Source organism: Hypanus sabinus, chromosome 1, assembly GCF_030144855.1.
Source record: "Hypanus sabinus isolate sHypSab1 chromosome 1, sHypSab1.hap1, whole genome shotgun sequence".
Classification (NCBI taxonomy): Eukaryota; Metazoa; Chordata; class Chondrichthyes; order Myliobatiformes; family Dasyatidae; genus Hypanus; species Hypanus sabinus.
Genome location: NC_082706.1, coordinates 22,975,747 through 22,995,081, shown reverse-complemented (window position 1 = coordinate 22,995,081; position 19,335 = coordinate 22,975,747). Strand labels below are relative to the sequence as shown.

General features: G+C 43.5%; 1 protein-coding gene across 5 annotated transcripts in view; it reads right to left on the bottom strand.

Moving 5' to 3' along the window:
• Nucleotides 1-19,335, bottom strand: part of LOC132391895 (lysyl oxidase homolog 2-like) — a 185,102-nt gene that overhangs the window by 72,875 nt on the left and 92,892 nt on the right. For all 5 annotated transcript variants that reach the window (XR_009511378.1, XM_059965647.1, XM_059965657.1 and 2 more), the window contains one exon: nt 9,300-9,511. Coding sequence is in view for 4 of the 5 variants with exons in the window: in XM_059965647.1 (XP_059821630.1) it covers nt 9,300-9,511 (212 nt within the window). In the remaining variant the exon portion in view is untranslated. The remainder of the gene's footprint in view (nt 1-9,299; nt 9,512-19,335) is intronic.

The following is a 19,335-nucleotide window of genomic DNA, read 5'->3' as shown; positions in this document are numbered from 1 at the left end:
TCTGACAATTCCCAATCCTATGCCACATTTCTCTGTAACTTTGAAAAGTTAAATATCCAAAAGTTAAAATGCCAAATGTGTGTACCATAATCTTAGGTCTGAAGCTAAACCATTTAGGAGCAATATCTAGCAGCATTACATTCGCATAAAAATAACAGTGGAATCCTCAACTCTCTGTTCCCAAAGGCTGAATTTCTGCGAGTCATCATTTTCAAGGTAGATTTAGACAGATTTTTGTTTGGTGATTGTATCAATGGAGCTGGAGCACACGTGGGTAAATCAGGAAGGAAAATCAATTGGCTGTGTATTTATGTTCACATTGGTCAAAATTTGTTGTCACATATCTCCTCAATCAGCAAGATAAAAAAAATAATGTGTATTTACTGTATAATGCTTCTTCAACACATCAAACTAAAACCTCAAAGCAGGTACACAACTGATTGAACTTAATATAGTGACATTAGGACCAAGCGTCAGTGAAGGAGGAACTTCTTGGACATTGTGAGCCAACTAGAAAATGTGAAGACATAAATAACTACATATTTTAACATTGCTATCATTAGGTTCTTAAAATATTGTACATGGGGTAAATAGCCAAACGTTTGACTAGACAGAGGCTAAGATTGTTGAAGGCAGAGGAATCTCCAGAAGTAAATAAGAAATTAAAATAATATAAGTAATTAAACTGTGGAATGCAATATTTACATTTCAAAAAGGGGTGGCACAGTAGTGTAATGGTTAGCATATTACTATTATAGTACCAGCGTCCTGGGATTCAATTCCCGTTGCTCTTTGTAAAGATTTTGTACATTGTCACAGTGACTGTGTGGATTTCTTCAGGGTTCTCTGATTTCCTTCTATGTTCCAAAGATATATGTGTTAGTATTTGGGCAGCATGGGGCTCATCGGGCAGAAAGGCCTGTTGCCATGCTGCATCTCTAAATAACAAATAAGAATAATCTAGGGATGGCAGTCCTAATTTCCTCTAGTACCGCTGCTCTTCTCTGTGACAGTAATTGAAATCCTGCCTCACGTTGCCCAAGGACAGCCCACCTCCTACCCACAATTGTCTCTGGTGACACTTCAGCCACCTACATGGAATCCTCTAAGGTAGTAATTCTCTTCCAAGTCTGAGATCCTAGAAATAAAATTTGGGCTTCTCCCCACAGTTCCCTCCAGGAAGACCTGTGCCAGCTAAAATTTCTGATGGTATCAAATGGGCTCTTAGTTATAATTCTAGCTATCTGAGATATGGCCCACACTTCCCTATGGCAAAACCTGTTCCTGTGCACAATTCCCTCATATCAGATGGGTTCAAATGCTATCACAAGCAACTGTGGGTGAGACATGTCTTGTCCTGTCGGCAGCAAACACTAATCTTTATTCCTTTAACCCGAAATTGGGTTCTCACTTCTCTCCATCCTTTCAGAAACTACAAACGCCTCCTCTTATCATCCAGCTTAGTTTCAATTTAAATGGCTTGGTACTAAACACTTGTTTTTAGTGCTCCTTGGCAATATAAATGGCAGCAGCTGCTTGAAATCTCAAGCAAAACTGTAGGGAGTGAGCAATCTGAGTGGTGGGAATGTGGAATCTGAATGGGAACAGATTCACTGACAACTTTCAAGAGGAAGTGAGATTTCATGTGAAAATGAAAAGTATGGAGAAAAACCACAGATATCGGAGTTACATTGTTCTGATGGGCCAATGACCTCTCTCAGTCCTTGATGTTTCTTTGAGAAGGAATGATGGAAATAGGATAGTTAGCCGTTTTTAAAAGTTAGCTTGGCAGATTTTTGATAAAGGAAGTCATGAACAACACGTGGAGATAGAGAGGTTGGATCTGTGAGATTGCCCTTCTGGAGGGTTTTGCAGGGTGCAGTTAATCGAGTAGCCTTTTCCCACCTCCATGATCATGTTATTTCCCCTCATAATTGAATGGCGGAAGTTGATATCTATATAGTGATTTTTATGTGTGTGCATGAGTGGAGGGTCACTGGAGAACCTTGGCAAAGGCACCTCCTTCGTAAACAAGGTTCAGTGGGCAAGAGTGCTGAAGGTTGTCCTTAAAGAATTAGGGTGGGAGAGAAATGATCATAACTGTTCGTAAGCATCTCATGGAGGAGAAGCATTGGACAAATTCATATTAGATGAAAAGTAGCCATATTAGTATGCTGTAATTATGGGATGGTCACAGTTCTCACACACAGCTGTTTGTCAGGGAGTACAAGCTACAGTCCCTGTGTCTCTATGTTCCTGATGGACCACCCTTAAACCCCCAATCACAGCTGAAGCCCATTACCTCTAACCACCTCATTATTGGTCATCTTACTCCATAGATGTTGGCCAATATGCTGAGCATTTCCTGCACTCTATTTTAATTCTTACCCTGAGAACAGGTTAAAGGAGATCAGCTCATTCAATACCCATGAATGGAGTCAGGAATCAGATGCATAATTTCTAAACACAAGGGATTCTGCAAATGTTAGAGCATCAAAGCAATCCACACAAAATGCCGGAGGAACTCAGCAGGTCAGGCAGCATCTATGGAAGTGAATCAACAGTCAACAATTTGGGCTGAGACCTTCCATCACAATTGGAAAGGAAGGGGGAAGTTGCCAGAATAAGAAGGTGGAAGGAGGGGACGAGGAGAAGCTATAAGGTGATAGGTAAACCAGGCTAGGTGGAGGAGAGGAGATGAAGAAAGAAGCTGGGAGGTGATAGGTGGAAAAGAAGAAGGAACCCAACAGGAGAGAAGTAGGAACCATGGGAGAAAAGAAAGGAGGAGTGACTTGAGGAAGAGGTGAGAAACGATAAGAGGCCAGAGTGTAGAATTGATGAGAGAAGAAGAAGAGGAAAAATTACTGGAAGTTGGAGAAATCAAGTTCAAGTTCAACTTATTGTCATTCAACCATACACATGTATACTGCCAAATGAAACAATGTTCCTCTAGACCAAAATGCACAACACAGTACATGTAACTCACACACAACACATAAGGTAATATAACCACAAATAAATTAACAAATAATAAGGCACATTTGTGACACAAGTTAAAAAGTAAATTGTACAACTCTGCTGGCACTTCATACGTGATGATACCTGGGTGGTGGCAGGGAGTTCAGTAGCCTTACAGCCTAAGGGAAGAAGCTGTTTCCCATCTAATGGTTTGAGTCCTAATGCTATGGTACCTCCTGCCTGATGATAGGGTGTCAAAGAGATTGTTGGATGGATGGGAGGGATCAATGGCAATGCTAAGGGCACTGTATACGTGGTGCTCCTGATAAATATCTCTGATGGCAGGACAAGAGACTCTGATAATCCTCTCAGCAGTCCTCCCAATTCTTTGTATGGACTTAAGGTCAGATGCCTTGCAATTTCCATACCAGATGATTATATAGCTGCTCAGGACACTCTCGATGATGCTCCTGTAAAGATTGGCTAGAATAGAGGGTTGGGGAGCCTCACTTGCCTCAAGCTCTTCAGGAAGTGGAGAGCACGTTGTTGTGCTTTCTTGAAAACTTCTGTTATGTGCACTCCCAGAAACCTGGTGCTCCTAAATCTTGCTCCAGAGGAGCTGTGTCTGTGCAGTGAGGAGTAGTCAGTCTACACCTTCCCAAAGTCCATATTCATCTCTTTGGTCTTGACCACACTGGGACTCAAGTTGTTGTGCTCACACCGTTTTACCAGTTCCTCTTCCTCCTCCCTGTACACTGTCTCATTTTCATTGTTGAGGAGGCCAGCCTCTGTTGTGTCATCAGCAAACTAGATGATTCAGTTTGAAATGGACCTAGCAGTACAGTCGTGAGAATAGAGTGAACAATAGTGTGCTGAGTATTCAGCCGCGAGGAGTGCCAGTGCTCAGTGTGATGGAGCTAGAGATGTTTCTGTCAACACGGACTGACAGTGGCCTTTCTGTCAACAAGTCCAGGATCCAGTTGAGACGCAATTTTACCCATCGGCGTCTAAGGGGTGATCAACGTTGGATAGATTTTTGCATTGTAGGGGAATTAAGGGTTCTGAGGATAGGTGGAGATGACTCCATGGCCAGATCAGCCATGATCTTATTGAATGGCAGAACAGGCTCGAAGGGCCAGATGGCCTACTTGTGCTCCCATTTCTTATGTTCTTATAATCATATTAAATGGCGAGCAGAAGTTGAGAAAACAACATCGCGGCATATGAGGGACATGACAGAGTGTAGAAGCTAAGGCATCATCAGTGGAATGATGTGAGGGAAAAGCGAACTGGAAAGGGTCCAATGCAGCAGGAAGATGGAACTTAATGCGGTCCATAACCAACCTCTCAAAGCACTTCATTATTGTGGAGGTCAGTGCCACTGGATGGTAGTCTTTGTGGCAGTGTATTGTGTGTGGGTGGAGTATTTGCTCACAGGGTGTGTGTGAAGCGTCTAGTGTAGTAGTGCTTGTAGTTAGTGCATGTTGCATGCTGTATGCCGCATAGTGCTCTCTGCTTACAGCTATTGCCGCTGGCTAGCCTTCTCAACAGAGTGTGAAAAGAGGAGTCGTGTGTGTAAGCCTCCTCCTGCCAGTACAGAGCCTCTCCGCCACTAATACTCCTGCAGTGCCTCCTTGGGGCCGCACGTGGAAACTGGGTATCTTACGGTCCCAGGCTAAACTACTATTGTAACCGCCTGAGAAACACAGAAGCAAGAAGTGAGTTTCGACACATCCTGGCTGAGAATCTAAGGCAGCTGGAACCTTGTTTGAGTTCAGAAAATACCATGGAACAACAGGGAACCTATATTAAATCTTTGCTTTATGAGGTAGCAGCCCAATCCATCAGCCGCAAGAGCAGAAACCACCAAGACTGGTTTGACGATAACTCAGATACCATCCACAACTTGCTTAAGGACATGCACAAAGCACACCGGGCAACCTTAGACAACCCATCGTCCACCAGCATCAAACAGCACTGGCAGGCAGCTCGGAGGAAAGTGCAAAAGGCAATACGGGCCATACAAAATGAGTAGTGGACTGAAAAGGAACATTAAATCCAGTTCTATGCCTTTAATAATGACATGCACAATTTTTACAAAGTTGTCAAAACTATCCATGGCCCAATAAATCGATGTGTTACTCCCCTGAAAACAGCAGATGGTCAAACACTTCTGAAGAATCAGAATACCATTCTGCTGAGGTAGGCTGAGCATTTTAACACCCGGCTTAATCAGGACTCTGATGCAGACCCCACCATCCTGGACGAACTGCCTGAACTTCCTCTTATCCACGACCTCAGTCTACCACCAGCCTTCCAGGAGGTTCTATCAGCTGACAATTCCCTTAAGAACAATAAGTCCCCTGGCACTGTCAATATCCCTGCTGAGTTACTGAAGAATGGAGGGTACATGTGTATGCACACCTCTACCAGTACATCACCAAGGCCTGGACTGATGAGAACATCCCACAGCAATGGAGAAATGCAAACATCATTGTCATTTATAAGAACAAGGGTGACAAGGCCGTCTGCGGCAATAGTAGGGGCATATCACTCCTTTCTGTTGCTGGAAAGGTCCTGGCTAAGGTGATGCTTCAGAGGCTCATCAGCAACATCACCGAGTCAATGCTGTCTGAATCGCAGTGTGGATTTAGGAAGAACAGGAGCACGATCGACATGATCTTCACAGCCCGGCAGCTTCAGGAAAAGTGCCGGGAGCAACATCAGGACCTGTTTATGGCCTTTGTCAACCTCTCCAAAGCATTCGACGCTGTGCAAAGAGAGCTCTTATGGGATGTCCTCCTCAGGTTTGGCTGTCCCAATAAATTTGTTAACATTCTCCACCAGTTCCATGATGGGATGACTGATCAGGTGACCTTGGGAGGACAAGAGTCCGAGCCCTTCCTTGTACGTACAGGGGTGAGGCAGGGGTGTGTGCTAGCGCCAATGCTCTTTAACATCTTCCTCCTGTGTGCTACCAAGCTTCTCCACAACGAGACTGAAGACAGCAACGGTGTGGCAGTGGATGTCAGATTAGACAGCAACCTCTTTAACATCAGAAGGCTCCACGCAACCACCAAACTCCACAGAGAATGGGTCCTGGAGCTGCAGTATGCAGATGACTGTGCTCCTGTGGCCCATGCTCCAGAGGATCTTCAGACTGTCCTTGCTGTGGCAGTGAGAGCGTACAGCAGGATGGGGCTGACTGTCAATACTACCAAGACAGAAGTGGTTTGCCAATGGAGTACCAGTGTCCCACCCACCCTTCCTGCCTTCACTGTTGGTGATGAAAAGCTGTCAGTAGTGCCATCTTTCAAATACCTGGGGAGCATTCTCTCTGAGGATAGTGACAGCATCCAGAGCCTCATTAAACAGGCATCAGCTGCCTTTGGGAGACTTTGGCGTAGATTCTTTCAGACCAGGAGCCTTCGTCCCTCCACAAAGGTCGCTGTATACCAAGGGGTCTGTGTCACCATCCTCCTTTATGGCTGTGAAGCTTGGGTAACCTACAGCCGTCACATCAAGTCCTTGGAGCACTTCCACATAAGCTGCCTTCAGCGCATCCTGGGAATTACCTGGCGTGAGTGGGTGCCTCACACTGAAATAATTGTAAAGACCAACTGCAGAAGTATTGAGGCCATGATCACCCAGCATCTGCTGCAGTGGCTGGGGTACGTGATAAGGATGCCCCCATGTCGGCTACCCTGCAGAGTGTTATACGGCCAGCTACATCATGGTCCATGCTCAGCTGCAGGGCCGAAGAAACGCTATAAGGATCAGATGAAGAATGCTTTAAGGAAGTGCAAGATCAGACCTGAGGACCTGGAGGATGTTGCTGCTGACACTTGGCGACAGCTGTGTAGGGACGGGGTTCGTATTCTGTAGATGGAAAGAACAACCAGAAGACAGCAGAAGAGAGCCAGGAGAAATGCAGCCATCACCACCACCACTACCACATATACATGTCCCCCCTGCAATAGAACTTGTGGATCTAGGATAGGACTGTATAGTCATCAAAGATCTCACCGTTAAAGGAGTGGATGTCCTCATTGGATTTCGATGGACAACCAAAGAAGAAGAAGAAGAATTGATGTTCATGCCATCAGGTTGGAGGCTACCTAGGTGGAATATGAGGTGTTTCTCCTTCAATCTGAGAGTGATTTCATTGTGGCAGAAGAGGAGGCCATGAACTAACATGTTGGAACAGGAATGAGGATCAGAATTAAAATGGTCGGCCACCGTGAAATTCCACTTTTTGTGGGTGGAGCAGAGGTGCTTGATAAAGCGTCCCACAATCTACATCGGGTTTCATCATTGCAGTGTAGGCCACTTTGGGACCTCAGTAGATACAGTAAATGACCCCAATAGACTTGCAAATGAAGTGTTGCCTCACCTGGGAGGACTGTCTGGGGTCCCAAATGGAGCTGAGGGAGGAGATGAATGAGCAGGTGTAGAATTTCCACTGTTTGCAGGCATAAGTAGCAGAAGGAGGAATAATTTCTAACCCACTTATATTTCTTTTGGGAGAAGTAATTCACAGAGGGGAATTTGAGACAAAATACAAGATTCCTTGTAAAGTAGCATTTCATGATCAAATCTGTTTCAATAGAGATAAATATGTGATGGTGCATTTTGATAATAATAATAATAATAATAATATTCCTCATCAACAGGTAGAGTAGGCAGGGAGATTCATCTATCAACTACGTACTGATACATTGAGGAGATACGAAAGTGAACCAAATATTCACTGTCACTGATAGTAGACTTGAGGAGAGGAAAACCAGAGGTCCAAGAGCCAGTAATAATCGGAGAATCAGAAGTGGAGAGGGTCAGTAGCTTTAAATTCCTGGGTGTTACTATCTCAGAGGACCTGTTCTGAACCCATCATAGAAATATAATTGTGAAGAAGGCATGACAGCATCTCAGGAGTCCCCGGAGATTTGGCATTTCATTATATACCTTGGCAAACTTCTATTGATGTGTGGTGGAAGGTGTGCTGACTGGCTGCATTACGGACTGGTATGTGAACACCAATGCCTTTGAGCAGATAATCCAACAAAAGGTAATGGATTCGATCCAGTACGTCATGGGTAAAGCCTTCCCAGCCATTGTGCACATCTACATGAAACGTCACCGTAGAAAAGCAGCATCCATCATCAAAGATCCTCACCACCCAGGCCAGGCTCTTTTCTCATTCCTGCCATCAGGTAGAAATTACAGATGCCTCAGGATTCATACCACCAGTTTCAAGAAGTCACTACCCCTCAGCCATCAGGCTCTTGAACAAAAGGGGTAACTACACTCATTTTTCTTGTTATTTCATGCTCGTTATTTATTACTATTTATAATTTGCATATGCACAGTCTGTTTACAGTTTACTGTTCCTGCTGTTTACAGATCCTGTTTATAGCTACTGTTCTATAGATTTGCTAAATATGTCCGCAGAAAAACAATCTCACGGTTGTACGTGGTGACTATATGTACTCTGATAATAAATTTCTCTTTGAACATTGGCATTCATTTCTGGAAGGTTGCAGGTGGAATGTAAGTTATGTTCTCTGGGACCACCAAGACAACAGTTTCAATAGGAAGATGAGATGTAACACCACTGTAGAATGTGCAAACAAAAAAGGATTCCAGAAGATGATACCAGCAGCATGAGGTTATACCTACCAGGATATGTTGAATAGTCTGGGACTCCCTTGCCTAAACTGAGGAATGATCTGACTGAAGACCATTTGATACAGGTGCAGAATTAAGCCTTTTAACCCAATGACTTTAGACAATGAAAGGGTTGATGTGAGAAAAGGACACAGAGAGAGAGACAGAAAATGTTACACAATGTGATGTGAAACTCCAGTCTCCACTTACAAAGGAGGCCAGAGCTTCAAGTTATTAATGGAAGACGATCACCAATAAAGCCAATGGAGAATGTGGCAGACAGGTCATCCAACATAGGCTGGATATACATGGGGAGAGAAGATGAAAAGGAATGCTATTAGGGTGAGATATGATAGAGAATATACACTGAAAGGGACCAGATGGTCTCTGCTCTGTTCCTGATTTAGGATCCTTGAACTCATAAGCAAAGGAAGCCCTAATTCTGATTTAATGTACAATGAAGATATTATTTCAGACATAGGGTGGCCTAAATCACTTCATCTCCTCTCCACAGCCCCACACCACATTCCGCAATCCCACATAAGGTGTCTCACTGCTACCAGTAGGGTACAGCCTCGGAAACCTACGGGAGGGAGAGGTGCATACCTATCCACTTCTGAGCTACATGCTCTTCCACATCACATTAAAAGCTCTGACGAGCCCAACTTTCTCCTTACTTGTAAACTCTGGCATTGTAGCTTTTATCCGTCGGGAATCCGAACATGCCGCAGATCACCCTTGTGTTCAGCTCTGTCCAGCCCGTGCTACAGATCCGCTTCCATTTCTCATCCTGTTTAACCTCCACGTAACCCTCGGTCACAGGCAAGCTGCTCCTGGAGGATCCAAAGACCCCCTTAATGCGAATGTCTTCTACGTGTTGCTGCGCCTCCTGAAGTTAAAATGAAAGATTGTTATTAGGTGGCACATTCCGTTCTTTCCTCCACTTCTAACACTTGCTTTACACCTGAGTCAGAAGACATTAAAAACGTGCTATATTACTACACAGAAAGTGACCATTTAGCCTATTGAAGAACTGGAATTTACCCTCATCCTTCCCTTTCACTCTGGCCATGCTACTTACCTACTTCCCTTTGGAATATTCCCTTCCACTACCAAATCAATGATATTCAATTCCTAAACAAATAAATTCTTCAGGTGCTGGAAATAAACACAAAATGCCGGAGGAACTCAGCAAGTCAGGCAGAGCCCATAGAAATGAACAAACAGAAAACGTTTTGGGCTGAGACCCCAATTCAATTGCTGATCATGACTAAATTAACATACAATCTCTGCCAAATGTCCACAAGATCAAAAGAGACGTAGAGTCAGAAAGTTTTGCATCATGATACCAAGCCCATCAGCACAACTCGCCCTTGCTAACCAAAATGTCTGTTTGAGCCAGATCCAGTTGCCTGCATATCCCTCTAAAACTTTCCTATCCATTTACCTTTCCAATTGTCTTTTACACATCATAACTGAACTCACCATTACCATTTGCTCTAGAAGCTCATTACATCCATCCATCACCCTCTGTGAAAATTTTGCCCCTCAGGTCCCTTTTAAGTCTTCCTCCTCTCGCTTTAACTCTATACCCTCCAATTTTAGACAGTCCTTTTTATCTACATCCATCGTGATTTCATGTAAACCTCTACATGTGTATCATCCCTAGGCCGCCTCCTTTCAACCAGTCCAAACATCACTTGTAACTCAAGACCTTCAGTCCTAGGAATATCCTTGTGAATGTTTACTGCACCCTCTCTAATATTCCTATAGTGGGAGAACAGATTTGGGTGCAGTCTCATAAACATCCGTACAAACGTAACTTATTTTCCAATTCTTGTACTCAAGATCTAGTCCAGTGAAGGCAAGAATGTCAAATGTCTTTGTCAATTCTCTACATTAACCCTATCTCCTTTGTATCCCTTAGTAGCAAAAACCTATCAAGCCCTCATGTTAATAACTCAGCGTCTTGGGTTGAGAATGCCAAAGGCTCAACACTCTATGTCCTGAACGATTGGACTATTATGACCATGACAGTTGAGGGAAAAACGTCGTTCTACTTCTCCCTGCAAGTGAGTAAATTTTTTTTGTGTTTTGTGTTTCACTGAGATAACCTCACATTATTTTCCCCAGTGTACATAGACATCTTAAGGTTGGAGAGGAAAGGAGTCTATGATAGGAAAAGAACTGGGGCTCCAAATCAAACCAAGGGCTCCTCAGAGGAAAATGCTTCCCGATTTGGGTGGTTTAAGGTGGGGAGTACCTGGAGAAATGGAAGGACGCCTGGTTTAGGGAGGTAGTACTTGGAAAAACGAAAGAAGGTATGTAAAGTTACAACACCCTGGGATCAAGTTGTGATGTGACATACCAAACAAGCTGTTTTTGACAAGATGAGATTACACAATGTATTCGACTGAGGTTTGGATCAAATGAGTGACAAAAAAAATCTCAACATCAAACCTGGGTACTAAATTGTTAGCAGCCTACATGGGGACTTGAGATAAGTAAAGCCCATGCCTATTCTGAGATCCACAACGTGAATATATTTCCTTGCTATATTCCCCACATCCTTGCTTCCCTACTGTCTAATACAACTGATTGCTGTGAATAAACTTTTCATGCAAAGCCAAAGACTTTACACATTTTAAAGGAATTTCACCTCAGATTTACAAGGCTTCATGCAGTGGGCACTTGGCAGGAACTTTAAAGAAGGGTGCTGTGGAACTGCATGTTTCATCATCTATAGAAATAACAACTTGCATTTATGTAACTATTTAAGTACGAAGATTGTCTAAAGGACATAGCAATTAATGATTTGACAATAGGCCACATAGGATGTTAGTGCAAGTGACCAAAAATGTCAGTATGGAAAGCTTTAGTTATGGTCTGGAGAAAAAGAGGAAGAGGGAATTTCAGAGCTTTAGAGCCTAGCAGCCAAAGGCATGGCAAGCACTAGGGCAGAAACTAAATCTGAAGATGCACCAAATGCCAGGGCTGGAGAAATGCTGCTATCTCACAATGTTATGGAGCTGCTGAAGTAGGAGGGATGTGATAACATTCTTACGATCTTTTCTGCACCCTTCCCAATTTAATGACATCCTCTCTGTAGCCAGGTGACAAGAACTGTGCACAATTATTTTGATTTCTTACATCACCACCTGGTATGGAGGCTCTAATGCACAGGATCAAAAGGGGCTGCAGAAATTCGTAGACTCGGCCAACTCCACAATGGGCACAGCTCTCCTCACCGTCAAGGACATCTTCAAAAGGAAGTGTTTCAAGATGGCAGCATCCATCATAAATGTCCTGCACCATCCAGGACATGCCCTCTTCTCATTGCTACCATCAGGGAGGAGGTACAATGACCAACACACAACATCTTAGGACCTTTTTCCCCTCCGCCATCAGATCTGAATGGTCCATGAACCCATGAACACAACCCCACTGTTTCTCTTTTGCACTAATTTATTTACTATTGTAACTTATAATACTTTTTGCGTTGTACTTCTGCCACAAAACAACAAATTTCACAGCTTATATCAGTCATAATAAGTTTGATTCTGATTCCTATAGTCGGGCAACCAGAACTGTGCCCGACTATGTTGGTGTGGGCACCGAGTTGAACTCAAGTCAGTTGTGGGCCTGAATCATGAACAGGTGACAGATTGCATTCCTTTAAGAAAACCAACCAACCAGTTGTGCTTTAGTGTCAGGGCACCTTTTAACACTGCACCCCTTTAAGAAACAATTCCTACAATCAGTGCAATAGGACATGGACATTGACTCATTGCACCACTCAACTGGTAGTCTAACCACTACACCAGCCAAAGTACTTTTTTGTACTCCTGGGGGTAAGTGCTGTACAGAAAAATAGTCAGGACCTAGGAATGGAGGTGCGGTGGAAGTTGAATGCTGCAGGTTCAATTTCACTGATATTGTTTTAATCAGATAAAAATAGCTTTATCTAAAATGAGATTTGACAATGATCATTTCCAGAATATTTCATGTTGCCCCAATTGCTCCCTGAATGATCCATCTGTGCATCTATTCACTGACATTCACGACGGACCAGCAGTGCAGTGAATAGAGCTAATACACCACAGTTCCAGTGATCTTAGTTTAAACCTAACCACAAGTACTGTCTTTTGAGTTTGCATGTTCCCTCTGTGACAGTATGCCCCGACTAGAAGCTGCAGCCTCACCCCACATCCCAAAGATGAGGTCTTGGGTTAGTTGGATACAATACATTGACATATTAGCGCCCCGGGGGTCTTGGCCTGAAATGTCATCTGCTTATTTCACTCCATAGACACTGCCTGACCTGCTGAGTTCCTCAGGTGTTTTGTGTGTGTGAGTTGCTCTGCATTTTCAGCATCTGCAGGATCTCTTGTGTTTAACATGTTAGTGGAGGTGAAAGGCAACAGGAATCAAAGAGGAGTTAGAAATATAGAAACCAGAAAAACCTACAGAATAATTCAGGTCCTTTGGCCCACACAGCTATGCCAAACATCTCCTTACCTTAGAAATTACCTAGGGTTGCCCATAGCCCTCTATTTTTCTAAGCTCCATGTATCTGTCCAGGAGTCTCTTAAAAGACCCTATCGTATCTGCCTCCACCACCGTCGTTGACAGCCCATTCCATGCACTCACCACTTTCTGTGTAAAAAACTTACCCCAACATCTCCTCTGTACCTACTTTCAAGCACCTTAAAACTGTGCCATCTTGTGCTAGCCATTTCAGCCCTGGGAAAAAGTCTTTGACTATCCACATGATCAATGCCTGTCATCATCTTATACACCTCTATCAGGTAACCTCTCATCCTCCATCGCTCCAAGGAAAAAAGGCCGAGTTCACTCAACCTATTCTCATAAGGCATGCTCCCCAATCCAGTCAACATCCTTGTAAATCTCCTCTGCACCCTCTCTATAGTTTCCACATCCTTCCTGTAGTGAGGCGACCAGAATTGTGCACAGTACTCCAAGTGGGGTCTGACCAGGGCCCTATATAGCTGCAACATTATCTCTTGGCTGTTAAACTCAATCCCTTGACTGATGAAGGCCAATGCACTGTATGCCTTCTTAACCACAGAGTCAACCTTCACAGCAGCTTTGAGTGTCCTATGGAGTCGAACTCCAATATCCCTCTGATCCTCCACACTGCCAAATGTTTTACCATTAATACCATATTTTGCCATCATATTTGACCTACCAAAATGAACCACCTCACACTTATCTGGGTTGAATTCCATCTGCCACTTCTCAACCCAGTTTTGCATCCTATCAACGTCCTGCTGTAACCTCTGACAGCCCTCCACACTATCCACAACACCCCCAACCTTCGCGTAATCAGCAAATTTACTAACTCAGGCATTTTTGACAGAAAATAATCTGAACAGGTATTGGCTAACAAGGAGGAAGGGAACTAAATGGATTGCTCCCCGGGAGCCAACACAAATTTAATAGACTGAATGGCCTTATTCTATGACATTAAAAATATTGAGTTATTCCTTCATGTTTGTCTGGCACATTGCATTTGAAATTGGGCCACATTGTTATAGGAGCCACCATCATCAATCTCTTATGGAACAACTGATCTCCACTGAAAAGAGGGGCTGTCAGGTTCTCCACTTTCCCACGCTGCCTCTACATGAACATCTCCCAGTTTAACGAGTTCGCCCTGCCTCTGAGCAGCTGTCTTTCCCACAAGCAAACATGTCACAATTCCTCACTGCTATAACTAAACGGAAAACTCAAGTCCTTCCAAGACACTGGATTTTCTCTCTTTGCAATTATCTGCAATTCTCTTTTCTAATCTTCATGCGACAAGCGTTCAAAGAGCATTACCCTGAGACTATCTTGAGAAAAGGCAGAATCTATATTTCCTTCTCCAAACCTTGCCAATGACAATCCACATCCAGTAAATGAATGAAAGGAAGCCTTTCTACTATGTATTCTTTCTGCAACAACATCAGGAAACATACCTAGTACCACTGCTCTTTTTATACAGTAATACTATCTTGACCCCTTTTTGATGTTATTATAGAGAGCACCCTTCCATTCATTCACTAGAAATGGGTAGCATTGGCAAAATCCACTTTCAGACTGCTTTAGTCCTTCTAATGAGGGTGCTCCTGCTGTACTGGTGGGTAGAGAGATCCAGGACTTAGAAACCATGACATAGGTAACAGTCTTCAAAGCTAGGATGGATTTGCCCATGTAGAGAGATCCAGGACTTAGAAACCATGACATAGGTAACAGTCTTCAAAGCTAGGATGGATTTGCCCATGCTGCCATTTTTTTAGAGAAAGATACATTGTCCTGAATCTATTCCAAGGCTATGAAGGGAAAAAGGAACAAGGAGAAACAAACTGGACAGGACTTTCAACAAGTAACAAGGGCAGAATAACTTCCACGTAATTACCTGCTTTTCAGTTTTAAATGTGCAAGCATCCCATTTATGACAAAATTCAGGCATTGGGGTGCTACTCAATTTAGCTCTGGTCCCTTCATTATCGGGAGGATGTGAGGGCTTTAGAAAGGATGCTGAAGAGATTTGCAAGGATGCTGCCTGGATCAGAGAACATGTCTTTAGAGGAAATGTCCTGTGAGCTAGGGCTTTTCTCTTTGGAGCAATAGAAGACGGTAGGTGACTTGATAGAATTTCATGAGAGACATAGGTAGGTTAGCAGTGGCCAATACTAGAGGACATCCAGTTAAGTTGAGTGGAGGAGATGACAGGAGAGGTTTTTTTTTACACAGAGTGGTGGATGCATGGAATGCACTACCAGAACATTGGTAGCGACTTGTGCTGTCTTTACGACAGTTATTTAGTTTATAATATTTTTGCTTAGTAATTCATTCGATAGTATTTTCTAGTTAGAATTAGAAGTGTTTAAAGTATATTCATTGCATGTAAAATATATCGGCATGCGATGACGTCACATCCGGTTTCGCCGCGTCTTGTGGGAAAATACCGGTTTGAAATTAGCGCGAGGGTGGGGGCTTACCACGAGGCTCACCTGAGCAGAAGTTGTTTTGCCGGCATGAGAAATCACAGTGAGAGCAACGCTGTAAGTTAATAGATAATCGATATATTGAACTAAGATGTTAATGCCGATCCTGTTAGAAGTAACGACGGTAGATAATGTTTATGATTTCGTTAGTTAAAGAGTCGCGGATAGTTTGCATGGAAGTGTATTTAAAGTAGTCAATGGAGCAGGTAAACTCTCCCTGTATACTGCACCTTAGTGTAATGTAGTTATAGTCACCTTTGCAAGTATTTACTCTTGAAATGTGATATTAAGGAAGGAACAAATACTGTATCAATCTTGTATTGTTTTATCAACAGTTTTCACCATATGTTAATGTGAAGAGTGAACAGTAAATGGTTAATCTTACTGCGATCTGGTTCTTATTAACTGTGGTTTATCTCAACGTTAAATTCGGCGTTCGTTACACGCGAAGGAGAACGTTATACGACTAATACAACGGGGATATTGAAGAGACTTAGATAGTAAGAAAAATGGAAAGCAATGGTCGATGTAGGAGGAAAAAGTTAGATGGATGATAGAGTAGGTTTATATGGGTTGGCACAATATTGTGGGCTGAAGGGCCCACACTGTACTGTCCTGTTCTATGTACTATATTCTATGACAGCCAACATTGACCCACCACTGACAGCATCTATGGGAGTCGGTGCCTCAAGAAGGCAGGATCCGTCATAAAAGATCCCCACCATTTTGGCCACGCCCTCTCCTCACCCTCCTGTCAGGCAGGAGGTACAGAAGCCTGAAATTCCATACCACCAGGCTCAAGAACAGGTACTTCCCTATAGCCACCAGGTTCTTGAACCGACTTGCCTGCCCTAGCCTCACCTGAGCAATAGAATATTACAGCCACCTCTTCCACAAGTATGGTCTTGATTTAAATCGAGCCTTTAGTGTTTCTTTTTGCACTAAAGTCTTGACTTTGTGTAGTTTTTCATTTTCACTGTGTGATATGACTTTTTGTATAATTTATATTCTGTGTTGTTTGTACTTCTGTGCCTATAATGTTGCAGTATTCATGTTTTTCATTCCACCAGTAGCTCACTGTACTTTTGCACATGACAATAAACTCCACTTGACGTAACCTCACTGTGTCCTAAAGCACTCTACGGCCAACAGACTACTGCTGAAGTACATTCAGGTGATGACAGAAGCTAATCATTTTTTGGGAGACATTGTTTATGTAATGTGCAATTAAGTTGATGAGGTCAACTGGTGCAGGGGTGTGCTTAACTCAAAGAGAAATCATAAATCTCAAAAATATACCAAGATGGGGCACCTGGCAGTTAATGTAAGTATCTAATTAGCCAATTACATGGCAACAACACAATGCATAAAAGCATGCAGATATGATCAAGAGGTTCAGTTGCTGTTTAGACCAAACATCAGAATGGGGAAGAAATGCAAAAAAAAATCCATTGGGGCAGTTTTGTGGGTGCAAACACCTTATTAATCAGCGGGTGCAATCTCACTGGCTCTCCACACTGCCTTGGTTCACTTGGACAATAACAATACCTATGCCAGGCTGCCATTTATTGATTACAGCTCAGTGTTCAACATAACCATAGCCTTAGTTCCAACCAACAAGCTCCAAAATCTGTGCCTCTGTACCTCTCTCTGGAACTGAATCCCTGACATCCTCACTGGGAGACCACAGTCTGTGCAGAACGGACAACCTACACCTGCGCACCTCAAGAATGCATGCTCAGCCCACTGCTCTACTCTCTCTACATCCGTGACTGTGTTACTAGGCACTGCTCAAACGTCATCTAGAAGTTTGCTATATAACTATTGTTGGTAGAATTTCAGATGGCGACGAGGAGGCATAGAGGAGCAAGGCAGATCAGCTGGTTGAGTGGTGTTGCAACAAAAACCTTGCATTTAAAGTCTGTAAGACCAATGAATTAATTGTGGACTTCAGAAAAGGCAAGTCAAGGGAACACACACCAGATCCCATCCAGGGATCAGAAGCGAAAAGGGTGAGCAAATTTAAGTTCCAGGGTGTTAACATTTCTGAATATCTATCCTGGGCCCAAAATATTGATGCAATTACAAAGAAGGCACGCCCATATCTCATTAAGAGTACAAGAAGTCTTGTACATTCAGGTTTGTAGATAATTGGGCTTCGTTCCAGGGAAGGTGGGATCTGTTCCGAAGGGACGGTTTACACCTGAACTGGAGCGGTACAAACATTCTTGCAGGGAAGTTTGCTAGTGCTTCTTGGGGGGGGGGGGTTAAACAAAATTTGCAGGGGGCAAGGATCCAGAATGTGAGAGAGGATAGCGAGAGGCAGAATAAAGGACAGGTGGGGACTACATGGTTCCGGAATATTAAGTGTGTAGTAGAGAAAGGTGAGGCGGAACAAGTGATAAGGAGGACACATGTACAGAGGGATGGTCTGATGGAACATGGAGTTAAATGTATTGAAAGAATAAGTAAATTTAGGAAGGACAACAAAATTCTAGGGGCGTATAGCCCGATGGGAGTTCAGGGAGCTGGGTTAAGCATAATAGGCAGCGATTCAAACAGAGAGAGGAGAAATGGGTTAAAAATTCTATATCTGAATGCACGAAGTGTCAGAAATAAGGCGGATGAGCTTGAAGCCCAGGTGTGAATGGGTAACTATGATGTTGTTGGGATAACGGAGACATGGCTGCAGGGAGATCAGACCTGGGAAATGAATGTACAAGGGTATACGTGCTATCGTAGGGACAGAATTGTGGGCAGAGGGGGTGGGGTGGCCCTGTTGGTGAGGAATGAGATTCAGTCCTTTGCAAGGGGGGACATAGGGTCAGGAGAGGTGGAGTCTGTGTGGATAGAGCTGAGGAACAGTAAGGGCAAAATGACCCAAATGGGTGTTGTCTACAGGCCACCAAACAGTAGCATGGATATTGGGTGCAAGTTGAATAGGGAGTGAACATTGGCATGTGGCAAAGGTAATGTCGCAGTAGTTATGGGGGATTTCAACATGCAGGTGAACTGGGAGAATCAGGTTGGTGCTGGATCACAGGATAGGGAGTTTGTAGAGTGCCTACGGGATGCATTCTTGGAACAGCTTGTACGAGAGCCGACCAGAGACAAGACTATTGTGGATCTAGTGTTATGTAATGAACAGGATTTGATAAGCGATCTTGCAGTAAAGGAGCCATTAGGAGGTAGTGATCACAATATGATAAGCTTTTATCTGCAATTTGAGAAGGATAAGGGCAGCTCGGAGGTGTCAGTGTTGCAGATGAACAGGGGAAACTATGGAGCCATGAGGGAGGAGCTGGCCAAAGTTGACTGGACGGATAGCCTAGCAGAAAAGACAGTGGAACAGCAATGGCAGGTATTCTTGGGAATAATGCTCAAGGTGCAAAATCAGTTCATCCCCCAGAGAAGGAAGGATTCAAAGGGGGGAAAGGGGCCACAGTGGTTGACAAAGGAAGTCAGAGATTGCATAGCATTAAAAAAAAGGAAATATGACAGAGCTAAGGTGAGTGGGAGGACAGATGATTGGGAAGTTTTTAAGGATCAACAGAACTTAACTAAAAAGACAATACGGGGAGAAAAAAATGAGGTACGAATGCAAGCTAGCCAGGAATATAAAGGAAGATAGCAAAAGCTTTTTTAGGTATGTGAAGAGAAAGAAGATAGTTAAGAACAATGTTGGGCCCTTGAAGAATGA